The sequence below is a fragment of the Pseudophryne corroboree genome, chromosome 12 (genome assembly GCF_028390025.1).
Source record: "Pseudophryne corroboree isolate aPseCor3 chromosome 12, aPseCor3.hap2, whole genome shotgun sequence".
Classification (NCBI taxonomy): Eukaryota; Metazoa; Chordata; class Amphibia; order Anura; family Myobatrachidae; genus Pseudophryne; species Pseudophryne corroboree.
In genome coordinates, this window is record NC_086455.1 from 23,713,830 (window position 1) to 23,727,941 (window position 14,112).

General features: G+C 44.0%; 1 protein-coding gene across 3 annotated transcripts in view; it reads left to right on the forward strand.

The window, feature by feature from the left end:
* SMOC1 (SPARC related modular calcium binding 1) overlaps window positions 1-14,112 on the forward strand; it is a 255,578-nt gene that overhangs the window by 92,026 nt on the left and 149,440 nt on the right. For all 3 annotated transcript variants that reach the window (XM_063947205.1, XM_063947206.1, XM_063947207.1), the window contains exons 2-3: window positions 3,845-4,016; window positions 7,052-7,164. In XM_063947205.1, coding sequence (XP_063803275.1) covers window positions 3,845-4,016; window positions 7,052-7,164 — 285 coding nt within the window. The remainder of the gene's footprint in view (window positions 1-3,844; window positions 4,017-7,051; window positions 7,165-14,112) is intronic.

Consider the following 14,112-nt stretch of genomic DNA (forward strand, 5'->3'; position numbering starts at 1 on the left):
ATAATATTGTGAGGTGTGAGGTATTCAGAATAGACTGAAAATGAGTGGAAATTATGGTTTTTGAGGTTAATAATAATATGGGATCAAAATGACCCCCAAATTCTATGATTTAAGCTGTTTTTTAGGGTTTTTTTAAAAAAACACCAGAATCCAAAACACACCCGAATCCGACAAAAAAAATTCGGTGAGGTTTTGCCAAAACGCGGTCGAACCCAAAACACGGCCGCGGAACCGAACCCAAAACCAAAACACAAAACCCGAAAAATTTCAGGCGCTCATCTCTAGTTTCAACTATAAACCTTTTGTGCAGTCCGTAGTTGTTTCCATGGTTACAGATGTCACTAAGGAAGGTTGGTAATTTACAGAGCCGGCCTTAGGCATAGGCAAACTAGGCAAATGCCTAGGGCATCATATTGGTTAGGGCCGGCTCTGGTAATTTAAAATAATAGCAGCAACTATGCTTCTCAATTGTCAGTAGGCAATTTCAGATAGAAGATCTATCTCAAGGATATTTTAGTATCCTGCATCATTTGGCTACTACATTTAGTGCCTAGTGTTTGATAAAGTATGAACACTTTGAGGTAAAGGACCTTGAAGGAAATTACTTTGGGCAATTGTCTCAAAGGAGTCTCATTTGTGTTATGAAACTAGACTTGAAAAAACATTGCAAACCATTTTTTATGCCAAAACAATGGTGCGCTCCGGTCAGCGCTATACTTATAAGAGCTATCACTTTACTTTTTATTATTTGCCGGCATAGGAACTTTATCAAAGCCCCTGTGCCACCATCTCACTGTTGACACGTAGCCTACAAAAAGTATTCAAAATCGCTTCAATAAATGGTAATAAGGATTTTTATTCCACACGACTTTAAAATTAAAATCTAATTTCCAAAATTCACTTCAAACTCCTCTTTTTCTCATATAAAGCCCTTAATCACTTCTCCAATATCTTCACCCTAATCTCTATCCATGCTTCCAAGACTTAGGGGGAGAAGTACTAAGCAGTGATAAAAGTGGAGAAGTGAGGCAGTGGAGAAGTTGCCCATGGCAACCAATCAGCTACTCTGTATACTTTTATAGTATGCAAATTATAAATGTTACGTCAATGCTGATTGGCTGAAATGGGCAACTTCTCCACTGGCTCACTTCTCCACTTTTTTCACTGCTTAGTACATCTCCCCCTTATTTTTTACCATCCCCACTCCTCTAGAACAAATTCCTTTCACAAGTGAGAGTTTTTACCAGTCTTGACAATTTCAGTGTACTAAAATAAAAACACATAGGCCCTCATTCCGAGTTGTTCGCTCGCTAGCTGCTTTTAGCAGCTTTGCATACGCTAAGCCGCCGCCTACTGGGAGTGAATATTAGCTTTGCAGAATTGCGAACGAAAGATTAGCAGAATTGCGAATAGAAATTTCTTAGCAGTTTCTGAGTAGCTCGAGACTTACTCCTACACTGCGATCAGCTCAGTCAGTTTTGTTCCTGGTTTGACGTCACAAACACACCCAGCGTTCGCTCAGACACTCCCCCGTTTCTCCAGACACTCCCGCGTTTTTCCCTGACACGCCTGCATTTTTTCGCACACACCCATTAAACGGGCAGTTTCTGCCCAGAAACACCCACTTCCTGTCAATCAAACTCCGATCACCAGAACGATGAAAAAACTTAGTTGAGCCGTGAGTAAAATACCAAACTTTTGTGCTAATTTACTTGGTGCAGACGCACTGCGAACATTGCGCATGCGCAGTTTGCGACTTATCGCACCGATGCAAAAAAAAAAGAACGAGCGAACAACTCGGAATGAGGGCCATTGTTTCTTTAAAACCTACCAACCTTCCTCCTAAATCTCCACTTACCTCTCCACACTTGATCGGTCCTTCTTCAGAGTTTTCCCTGCAACTGCTCACCCCTCCCCTTTTGTATGTGAGCGTTCACAGGCAGGGCCTTATTTCCTCTTGCTCACTCCTTTGTCATCAAAACCATCCAGATGTTGTTTATCATTTCTCTATTGCCTTTTAGAAAATGATAGACAGCATATGATTGGTTGCTATGGGGAACATCACCAATTTTCTGTTTTAGAAGCATTAGTAAACTGACCCTACTGTGTCCTGAACTGCCCCTCCCCTCCCTTCAACTTACCACCACATGCTCTACAACAGTGTTTCCCAGTAATGATTACACCGGTTCACCAACTAGGAGATGTGGACACCATGCACTTCTAGTGGTCCCTGAGTACTTGCGTTGGTAAACACTCTACTCTGCTGTAGAGTTCCATGGATTCTGCCACTTACTGCATATAATGTGCTTAAAACAATTGTTGGTGCAGGATATTTATGCCGGAAACTAGTTGTCCAAAAATTGTAGAAATGCAGAAAGGAAAAATCTGTGATCTGGGGATATACTTACTAATATTTGTGTTGTCCCCATACAATTCTACATTCCATATCTCAGCAGTATGTTTTTTTGTTACCAGTTTATCACTTTGGGTCCAAGCTAAAACCTTTCTGTTACAGTATGCAGAGTTTCCCCAACCCGTACCGGCAGCCTAATTCTGCCATTGACAATTTCAGGCAGTATGTACATGTGTGCTATGACCTGGAGAGGATCATCTCAAGCTTTGCAAATTGCAGGTCCCTCATAGAAGGGTATAGAACAGCATCTCTGGATGGTGTTACGAGCAGCGGAAAATAAAGGCTTCCATGCTTAATACATAGAGTAGGTACCACAGTCCCCATGGCAACTATGAAAAAACACCACAGTCCCCATAGTAACTACTGAAAAAAGAGAAAGTGGTAACTACTGAAAAAAGAGAAAGTGGTTATCACTGCTTTATAAATAGACCACCAAATCATATACACAGACATGATCATCAAGCATATCTTTCTCTGTAGTTAATATGGGGTGCTCTGCTAAATAATTAATTGAGGAGGGGAACGATCAGGGTAATTTAGAAATGTGTAATTACAGTATATACTGTAGTTTAGGCATAATGGGCGGGATGTACTAAGCGGAAAATGCAGTAAGCCCCCTGTTTACCGCATTTTCCTGATGTACTAAGCCCCGTCCGGCAGGTCAGCGCCGCGGCAGGGTTCGCCAGCTTTAGCTGGCGATAGTCCATAGAAGCCTATGGGCTTCTCTCCGCGGCGCTGTGTGAGGGATCCGATCGGATCCCTCCCAGCATGCCCTGCGGCCGCCCCCGTCACCCCGCGCATGCGCAGACTGACTCCTGGGGCCGAATCCCGGAAGTCAGGCTGCCGCTGTGCGTCGCAGAGGACAGCTCATATCGGAATCCCCAGGGGGATTAGTGCCTACACCTAATCCCCCTGGTGGTGCCAAATCCTAACCCCTCCCCCCGTCAGCAGCCGAATCCTAACCTCTCTACCCCCGCAGCCTAACTGTAACTCCCCACGGATGGCAGCTAAAGGTTAAAGATCCCTCCCCCTAGCACAGCCTAACCCTAACATCCGGTGTATACTCACCTTTAGTATCCTGGTTGTTGGGATTCTGTTGTCTGGATCCTGATGTTTTCTAGATTTCGGTGTTGTGTTCTGACAGGTGTCGGGATTCTGACGTTGGTATTTTGGTTGGTGGGATCCCATCCGCCGGGAAATTGAACGTAACCAGATTTGGATGCCTCTGTGAATCTGACATACATGTATTATATAATGGTTATCTCTATATTCTGATGGGCTGGATCTGTCTGTTGAGTAGATCTGTAGAGGCAGAGAGGTCAGCTAATCATAAGTTTTATTTGGGCTGTCAAAAGAGTGAAAAAAGATTCCCAATACCTTTATTCTGCTTCTGCACACTAACCATGAGTACTTTTTTGGTCTTTTTTACAGTTTTTAATAAGTGACCGGGACAGGGACCCACAATGTAACCCTCACTGCTCCAGGACGCAGTCCAAACCCGTTTGTGCTTCAGATGGTCGAACCTATGAATCCATGTGTGATTACCAGCGAGCCAAGTGCAAGGACACTGCCCTGAGTGTATCTCACCGAGGAAGGTGCAAAGGTAACAAGCACAGTAGATTCGAATTGATGTAATACAAATAAATAATTTTACGTATTTCACTACAAACAAAAAACACTTGTCACCTTGCAGAGATAGTTTCCTTCCTTTAACAAGTACAACAAATCTTAATAATCTACTTTCAACTGGGAAGCAGAAGTTGCCAAGATTTGACAAGTTACTCCGAGAAACGTTTTGGCACCAATGAGTCTGTATGCTACGGTCATTTACAAACGTGCCAAAATGCACTTCCCGCAGTACAAATGCCATGTGTGTCAGTTGTGCAAATGCACTTGATTTTGTGCATTGCACTTAGATTTAATAAGTAAAACTGCGCTGTTTGTGAGGATACAAAATTGTGTATCTTGTAATGGCAAATGTGGACCCAGTAAGAAGGCTCCCAGTAATACACCCACGTGCAAAAACTTTCATGCTGAGCTGTGTGATAATTCCCAATGTACTAAACCAGTGGTTCTCAAACTCGGTCCTCAGGACCCCACACAGTGCATGTTATGCAGGTAACCCAGCAGGTGCACAGGTGTATTAATTACTCACTGACACATTTTAAAAGGTCCACAGGTGGAGCTAATTATGTCACTTGTGATTCTGTCGGGAGACCTGCAAAACATGCACCGTGTGGGGTCCTGAGGACCGAGTTTGAGAACCTGTGTACTAAACATTCCAACGCACAAACGTGACCTATAATAGAGAAGTTTTAGGAATATACTCATGATTAACTTAAGGGGCATACTTACTAATTATTGAGTCTGAGACCTGATAATTACAATTTCTTATTGCAGCTATTCACAGCAATAACCCGAAACCCGATGGGGGGATGGGAATTTACTAAAGGTCGACTTTGGTCAATTTGCCGAAAAAGCTTTGAGTTTGCGAATTGCAAATTGATTAAGGATTCATTCGCATGGAGTTTGCATGTCAAATGTGCCTTCCAAATCACCATCGGTACAAACATTGTCCAAATAACATTGGAATTGGTGGCATTTGCACATTTACGAAGAGCCTACTTGCCTACCTGACCCTCTCCATGAGGGAGAAAATGCTCTGTTCCTGGACTTTCCTGGTAATGTATGATTGCCATCACCTGTGGTGAAACACCTTTCTTATTAATTACCTAGCTCACCACAGGTGATGGCAATCATACATTACCAGGAAAGTCCAGGAACAGAGCATTTTCTCCCTCATGGAGAGGGTCAGGTAGGCAAGTATGACTAAGAGTCGTCTTTGCAAAATTGCTCCATTTTACAGCAAAATGACAAAAAAAAAATTGCACCTGAAGCACAAAATCAATGTACTGTTTTTTTTGAGCATGTTGACATGTGTGAACCATTATTTTGCCTATGTCTCAACCAAAGCCCCACCAAAATCACACAAAAACGCACCTCAATGCACCACTTCTAAATAGCAACAGGTGCATAGGTGTTTCTATAATGGGAGCAGTGTGTGCTGTGGGCCCCTGGGTCCAGAGAGGGCCCACACCGCAAATACTCCACCTATATATTTTACTTACCCCTCCGGAGTCCTGCGAGGGCAGCCCTGCTGTGCGGGCATAAATCACTCAGAAAATGGCAGCCGCGGACATTTCCGAGTGGTTTGCGCACTGGAGATGTCCTCGGGAACAAGGCATGGGCGCCATGTTCCTGGAGACCTGCGCAAGCGCAGTAGACTTTGGCATTATGCCAGAGTCTGCTTGCTGCTGGAGAGGAGGGGGCCCGTGACGGAGGCTGCACACAGGTCCCCTCCTCTCATAAAACGCCCCTGAACAGGTGAAAACCATTATAAGTAAGACTAAACCAATCAGAATGCTAGTAAAAGCTCCCCCGCAGCATTGTTTCTACTCTAAACCAAGGCAGAGGCAGGTGTTGCTGTAGTCTGCATCCAGGCAAAATGAACATAAATTACACATGCCAAAAAGTGACAACGTACACCATGGGAAGACAAAGGCATGTGAAAACGCTTGTTAGTAAATGTGCAATTTTTGTTCCGGTGATTTGTGACGATTAAGGGCGATTTGTAATCTCACAAAAAACGATTCTTAGTATTTTTCCCCACCGGTAGTTCTTGTGAAATGGTGCCCATAGGATACAATGAGCGAGTGCCATCTCCAGATGGTGTTAGCTACCGATGCATTCCGCAGCTCGGTAAATCATAGAGACTTATGAGCTTCTGCTTTTGTAAGAGAAAATGAGAGACAGCAGCAGATTCCTCTGATATGTGTTCTGAATCCTAGTTACATACATTCACGGGATACTTATTATTTGTGGGCACGGTTGGACTGGCCCACAGAGGTACAGGGAAACCCTCGGTTGGCCCCACTGCCTCCTCTAGGGATCAAGGTTCCAGATTATGCACTTGAATTATATACATATGTTACCTTATACTGCACAGGACAATGGTGTATTTTCTGCAGTGCATTGCTGTTATTATTCTGGTACATTATCATGCATGCACTAGTAGTATTTGCTATATATGGACCCCTTGATATATATATATATATATCAAGGGGCCCAGACTATGCACTCTCTGATGGCTAGGCAAACCAATGAGATGGCTTGCCACACCCCCTCTGGAGACTGGCCACACCCCTAAATATGGTCATCTACCACTGCATTCCCCGGTGGGCCCTTGATGCCCCAGTCCAACACTGTTTGTCGGTAGCCCCCAAAATTGATAAATAGGTCCCTATGGCTTAAATGAGATGAAACCAATACAGTATTTTAGATGAAAAACAAATGTTCTTGCAATAACTCTGTAACATGGCCGTGCAGCTGTATTGCAGTCCGTATTATTTGCTCCTTTGCAAATACATTTTACTATGATGGTAATGCTAGGAGAACGATCAGCTAAAGATCACTAAATATATACAGTTATGCATACAATATGCTTATGATGATGTAACTGGCGCTATACATATGTTGGACAGTTTATTTTTTTTGTTAAAATTGACAGTAACTTCACAGATATTTTAACATTATATTTAAAAATGAAAATTGAGATTAGTTGTTAGTTTCCGCCCCCAGATGTCGGCCAGAGCAAATGTCGGCTGGAGAGGACACAAGCCCTGGAACAAGCGAAGAAGCCTCAGGAAGCTGTCTTTATCCCAGAATGCAATGAGGATGGATCTTTTACTCAAGTGAGTCAATGATCAGAGTGCAGTACGCCGTGATGATGCAATCAGAGCCATTTCTGCAGACCTGTTCCTTGCTTAAGAACTTGCAATATAATTGATGTTGGTGAGGTATAATAGATCGACCATGTTAAGGTCAACAGGTGCTAAGGTTCCACAGATGAAAGGTCAAAAGGTCGACGGGCCAATGATCAACACTAAAAAAGTCAGCACTTTTTTTTTCTATTTCCAGATCTTGTATATTTTATATTATATACCCACCATCAGTACAAATGTCTGCCCTTGCGGACTCACTATGCTTGTCACACTTTAGTTACAATTCCCAATAGATGTCCATGTGGATAGTAAATGAAGCAAATGTTGAAAAAATATGTGAAACCCTCCAAAATGTGTCGACCATTTGTGTGTCGATATTGTCATGTTGACCTTTTGAAACTGTTGACCTGTCGACTTCATGCTTGTTGACCATATTGTGTCGACTTATTGACTGTCGACCAATACAGTATTGATCTATCATCCAATACCGTTGATGCTGCCTTAGGGCACAGAGGAAGACCTAAAGGCTTCTTACAAAGAGCTTGGGTTGCACATCGCTCCCTATATATTCACAATTGTAAATGGTTTACTAATACAGTATATATGCAATTTCTGGGCAAGTGGCAGTGGCGCCAAAGTGGGGGGGGGGGGCAGGTACTAGTTACTCAGGCCCAGACTGCTGCAGGGGCCCGGGACCGCTGCCCCTTCCCGTACTTATTGTCATTGCTGGTGTCCTCTTCCCAGTGTCAGCTCCGGGAAGATGGCTGCCGCTCTCGCTCTGTCACTGTTCCAGAATCTTTGCTCTCTAGTGCACAAATATCACTGGGAAGATGGCGCCGGCCAAGTTGGAGGGACCCGCTTACTGGAGCAAGTATGGTAGGAAGTGGCAGCAAATTTGTTAGCAGTTGGTCAAAACCATGGGGGGGAGGGGGGGGGGCAGATATAACATGTGCAGAGAGAGTTACATTTGGGTGGGTTATTTTGTTTCCGTGCAGGGTAAATACTGCCTGCTTTATTTTTACACTGCAATTTAGATTTCAGTTTGAACCCACCCCACCCAAATCTAACTCTCTCTGCACATGTTATATCTGCCCCCCTGCAGTGCACATGGGTTTACCCAACTGCTAACAAATTTGCTGCTGCGATCAACTCTGAATTAGGCCCTTTGTCCTATACTGGAACTCCTTATACATGTTCTACTTGCAGTGTCGCGGTACAGCACGCATCTAGGGATACTTCAAACAAATGTAATAAAAACTATAATTCACAACAAAGGCCGTCATGATGTTCCCTCAAAGTGAATGTGCACCATGAAATGTGGTATTTAAATGCAATTATGCTAATAATAAACAAAAAAAAATTGTAAATGAAATTAGTACTGAGATTAGGGGGGCGGGGGGCATTTACTGAGCAGTGATAAAAGTGGTGAAGTGAGCCAGTGGAGAAGTTGCCCATGGCAACCAATCAGCATTGACGTAACATTTATCATTTGCATACTATAAACCTATACAGAGCAGCTGATTGGGTGCCATGGGCAACTTCTCCACTGGCTCACTCCTCCACTTTTATCACTGCTTAGTACATGTCCCTCTAGGTGTATGAAGTTCCATTTGGCTAGAGTTTAGATAATGGTTTGCACTGAGGACTGTTCCAGGCTCCTTTGCAACGGTACCACAAGCTCAGGTTTCTTGAAAAGTGTTAGAAGACCTGCTGCCTCCACTCTTACTCCCTACTGGTTGATAGTTTGGCAGTGTCTGTATTGTCAGAACAGCTTTATTTAGATGGATGGAGTTTCTGTGCTGGACATATTGTTCGGAGCTGTTCTATCAATCATGTTTTTGGCAACAGTAAGGGTCAGAGAGACTATACAAAATCGAAGGCTTTTATATAAACTCTGAAGTTAATGCACTGCGAACAGCAATCTAATCTTGTGTAATATTATTCAGTTTTGCAAAAAAGGGCTAAAACATTTAGTTTACTTTGGAGTCACAGTAATGTATTATACATTTGTTTGTGTTTTATGTATTCTGCTCTATGTTTCCAGCAGTTATAGAACTGCAAGTCCTGGTTTGCACTGTCCCGGTATTTGCAGTTTCACAATGTTATTCCGATAACAGCAACAATCATTCGCAATAGTTTCAGGTAACAAGAATTCTCCTGTTACCTGAAACTGGAATTGGCATGGTCTTACAGCTCACTACCCCAGGCCTGCCCATAATAATTATAATGGTACAGGGGTAAAGCTAGGCTTTTTGTCACCTAGGGCAAACACTCTTCATGGTACACCCCAAGACCATCCCCCAATCAGTGACTGCCATATATTAGATACAGAGAACATCACAGTAACCGTTATATAATACAGAGAACTTCAGTGACCGCCATACAAAAATACACCATGCATCCAAGATACAATATACCATACTTAATGACTATCTACGAAGGTCAAAGAGAGTCCTGAATTTAGGGAAGTGTGTGCGTGGAGGCATCCAAACAGAGTTGGCAACTCTCCCTGGTTCGCCCACTTGCAGACTGAAGTGGGCGGCTGGGAGGTTAGACAATGCGATTCAATAATTCAATGCAAATCACGTCATCTAGCTCCTTTAATGGGGGGAGGAGGTTGGTGGCTATCTATCTATCTATCTATGTATCTATCTATCTATCTATCTATCTATCTATCTATCTATCTATCTATCTATCTATCTGTCTGTCTGTCTATCTATCTATCTATCTATCTATCTATCTATCTATCTATCTATCTATCTATCTATCTTGTGTAACTTCTTTATTCAGCTCTGCAACTAGTGTCCTGTGGCTCTAGACATGAGCCTAGATTGCACAAAGGATGATCTGACTCATGGAGGGATATAAGTATTACCCACAGGTGGAGGTAGGAGAGAAAACTGATGCAAGGAGCGAAATGCATATAGGTAACTAGACCAGTAACGGTTGCACTGGTGACTGATCTTCCAATCAGAAGATGGACAAAGGTCTGTAAATTGTAATTTAATGTATTAGGTCCAGTAGATGGTAATATGGTTTAGAATTGTAATTTTCATCATAACACTCATGCAGAATATAGGGTCCGAAACTTAGGGGCCTATTTACTAAGCCTTGGAGAATGATAAATTGCACGGTGATAAAGAACATAACAACCAATCAGCTCCTAACTGTGATTTTTCAGACACAGCCTGTAACATGGCAGTTAGATGCTGATTGATCCGTACTTTATCTTCGTCCACTTTATCTCTTTCGAAGGCTTAGTAAATAGACGTGGTTACTATTCATTTTTTATTTTATTACTACAACTTAAAACAAATGTTACAAAAGGAACAAGCATGGCAGGGTTTTAAAAATAAAACCTGTCCCATCTCTTCTTGGGAGGAGACTTTGAAAAAATTGAATTAACGTTGTTTACACAGTATCCCCTGAGTCCAACCTTTTTAGCAGATTTAGATACACACAGTAGCGACAAGCGTATATGTACCCTACACATCTCCGCGAAGTGGAGGGTCTGCATGTTACATGGCCCTATACCACAGAAGTTATATTTTGAACATACGCACTAGCGAGCTCACCATTACCACCACAGTCCGTGGCTTACACACGATGCAACTGCCAATCCCAGTACCACCAATGCGCTTCCTGCCCCTGTGTGATGTCATCATGCTGGGTAGGTCCTTACTGTAATATTAGCAACAAGGGGTGGGCAGCACGGACGGTGTTATGGTTAGCATTACTTCCTCACAGCACTGAGGTCATGGGTTCGATTCCCACTATGGCCCTATCTGTGCAGAGTTTGTATATTCTCCCCGTGCTTGTGTGGGTTTCCTCCGGGTACTCCGGTTTCCTCTCACAATCCAAAAATATACTGGTGGGTTAATTGGCTGCTGACAAAAAATGAATCCTAGTGTGTTTAGGTTAGACTTGATGGGTCAAGCGGTTCTGCCGTCAAATTTTATGTTTTATATAGATGCCAGTCATGGAGGTGGTGCAGGTGTATTTTTGCCGCAGAAGACCCCCCTGTCCTGTTGGGCATCCAGACATATGCCTCTCCTGCCCACCCCTCACCCCTATTGTCAGCTCATTACAGCACATCTGAGTGTGTCCAGTCCTTTACAGGGGCATATTAAGTGCTTGACGCCCCCCCCCCCCCCCCATGCCTGTTCCCAACGGCACTAAAGGTCAGTACTCACTGGCTGATGTGGGAGAGATGTGTGCTGAGCGAACCGCTCAGCACACATCTCTCCCGGCGCTCAGCACATCACGATCTGTGCTGAGCGTGCGGGGGGAGACGGGGGGGGGGGGCGCTCATTTCACCCAGCGGGTGAAGTGAGCGACCCGCTAGATTGGCCTGCATGCAGGCCAATCTAGCACCAGCGATAGCGATGCGCGGGGCTGCGCATCGCTATCGCTGTTAGGGCTACACATGGAGCGATCTTGCTTAAAATCTAAGCAATCTAGTCAGATTGCTTAGATTATCGCTCCGTGTGTACCCCCCTTAAGGCTACAGTGATATATTTGGATAAATGGTGCATGTGCAGAAGAGATAAAAAGTTCAGTACAGTGCAAGAATCTTTGTCAGCTCCTGGACCATGTCATCACTCTGAAGGTATCGCTTAAAAGGTGGAGCCACTGGTTGAATGAGTGTGGGGGCACCGCACGGACAGCCGCAATGGGAATTGGTCAGTGACAGGTGTATGGTCAGCAGTAGAGAACCCCCATTAAACCATATGTACCCATGATAGATACACCACTAGTTTTCCTCATCAGGACTGCATCAAAGGACTCTTTTCAGTTCTGTTGAAGAGGACTGGATGGACCATTGCAGGAACCATGCTGCAGGTAACTGGTAGGGTCTTATTTGAGGAATGCCTTGAATTTGCTATATGCAGAGGGGAGGACAAAAAGAGGAGGGTATGTTGTCCTAGAATGAACAACCCTTGACCCAGTTGTCCATGTAGGTGGTCCTCATAACTGTTTAAGATGTATATTGACTAGTTATGCATTACCAAAATGAAAATCACTAGCTAGACATTACCATTATATATTATAACTGGAGTAATCTGCACACCTCTATAGGAGGTGACAAAAGGGAGCACATTTATTGGCTGACCACTCTGGAAGGGGTGTGGTAGGGTTGACCAATGGTCTCCTGACCGCCGGTCAGCATACCGACACCGGGATCCCGGCAGCATACCGATGCCGAAATCCTGACATGGGGGGCGAGTGCAGCAAGCCCCTTGCGGACTCGCTATGCTCGCCACCCTGCGTGCTCGGTGGCGACCTGTGGTTGCCACGGGTTCTATTCCCACTCTATGGGTGTTGTGGACACCCACAAGTGGGAATAGTCCCTGTTGGTCGGCATGCCGACCGCCGGGATAGTGAGGGGGCGGGATGTTGGGGGAGGTCATGTGACCATCTGTCTCCTAACGAATACCACCCCTCTGGAAGCACACTGCCTGCATTGCGCCAATTTGAATCCCCCGATAGCTTTCGTTGTTGCAGACACATAACAGGATGGAGGGGGAGGTATGATTAGTCCAGACAAAATATATATGAAGAATATTTTATCTTGTGAGCATTCCTAAGAAAACATCCAGTATGAACACGGATACATCGCAATACGGGATACAGTTATATTGCCGGCGGTTGGGATCCCAGTGGTCAGGATACCGATGCCGGAATCCTGACCACTGATAATGCCGACAGCCAGAATTCCGGCCAACAGGGGCTAATCCCACTCGTGGGTGTCTATGACACCCATAGAGAGGGAATAGAACCTGTGGCGAGCGCAGCAAGCCACCGAGCCCGCAAGGGGCTTGCTAGCGTTCGCCCCGCTGCCGCCATTCGGGCGGCTGGGATCCCTGCGTCGGTATGCTGACCATGCCACATTACTTATAGCTTCATACTACTTACAGAGTGAAACGGACACTTTTTTTTTAATTAAAACCACTATATCACAGTGACCCTTTAAAGGGTTTTCCTCATGACCGTAGTTCTAACACTTAGAACATTCTGCCCATAGTTTTCAAGGTGTAATACTTGGAATCGGCATTTGTTGAATGTGTTTTCTCCAACATTTCAGTGTTCTGCACTACAAGGAGAATTCCAAGATGTCTGGATTTGGGGTTTCTGTAAACTCAGCTGAGGGTTACCGTGAAGCCTGTCTGAGGTTTTTTTTTAACTAAACAAAATCAGAATTGCAATGCATGAAATGATTAGTACAGTTTATATTATGCATTGCTTGCTTTCATTGTTCTGTAACCCACAGTAATCACCACACAAATACTCTGCTGTTTGTGGGTTCTCTATGGGCAGGTAGCAGCGGACATTGTCCATATGCTTCTTAGGGTAGGATCAGCAGCAAATGTAAAGTCTAAAAAATATTTCTTTCATCTATTTTGTCTTTTTTTTTTTTTGCTAAATGAAAGGGCCCCTGTCCTAATGCTTCTAGAGAGACACCTCGCCACAGTAGTTATTAATTTTATGCCCCACTGTAGTGCCCTAGTTTATTTTATGAACCATCGTAGTTCCGTAGTTTACGTGATGTCACATTGTAGGACTGCCAGTACACATAATGCCACTGTATCCCCAATTCACATTATGACACATTAGTGTCCCCTGTTCATACTGTGCCACACTATAGTGCCTCCACTTCATTCTGTGCCACATTACAGTGCTCCGGTTCTTATTATTTAACATGATAGTGCCCTCCACATTACAATGAGCAAATCAGATTATGACGCATTACAGTGGCCTCCAGTTCATATTGGGCCACCACATTACAGTGCCCCCTTACCATTGTAACATCCACTTACATTCTCCTCTCACTGAAAATGTAATGTCACACAATTCAGACTGGCCAGTGGATCAGACCCAATTGTTTAGCAGTCAATCTGGAAAATTGGTATGTAACTT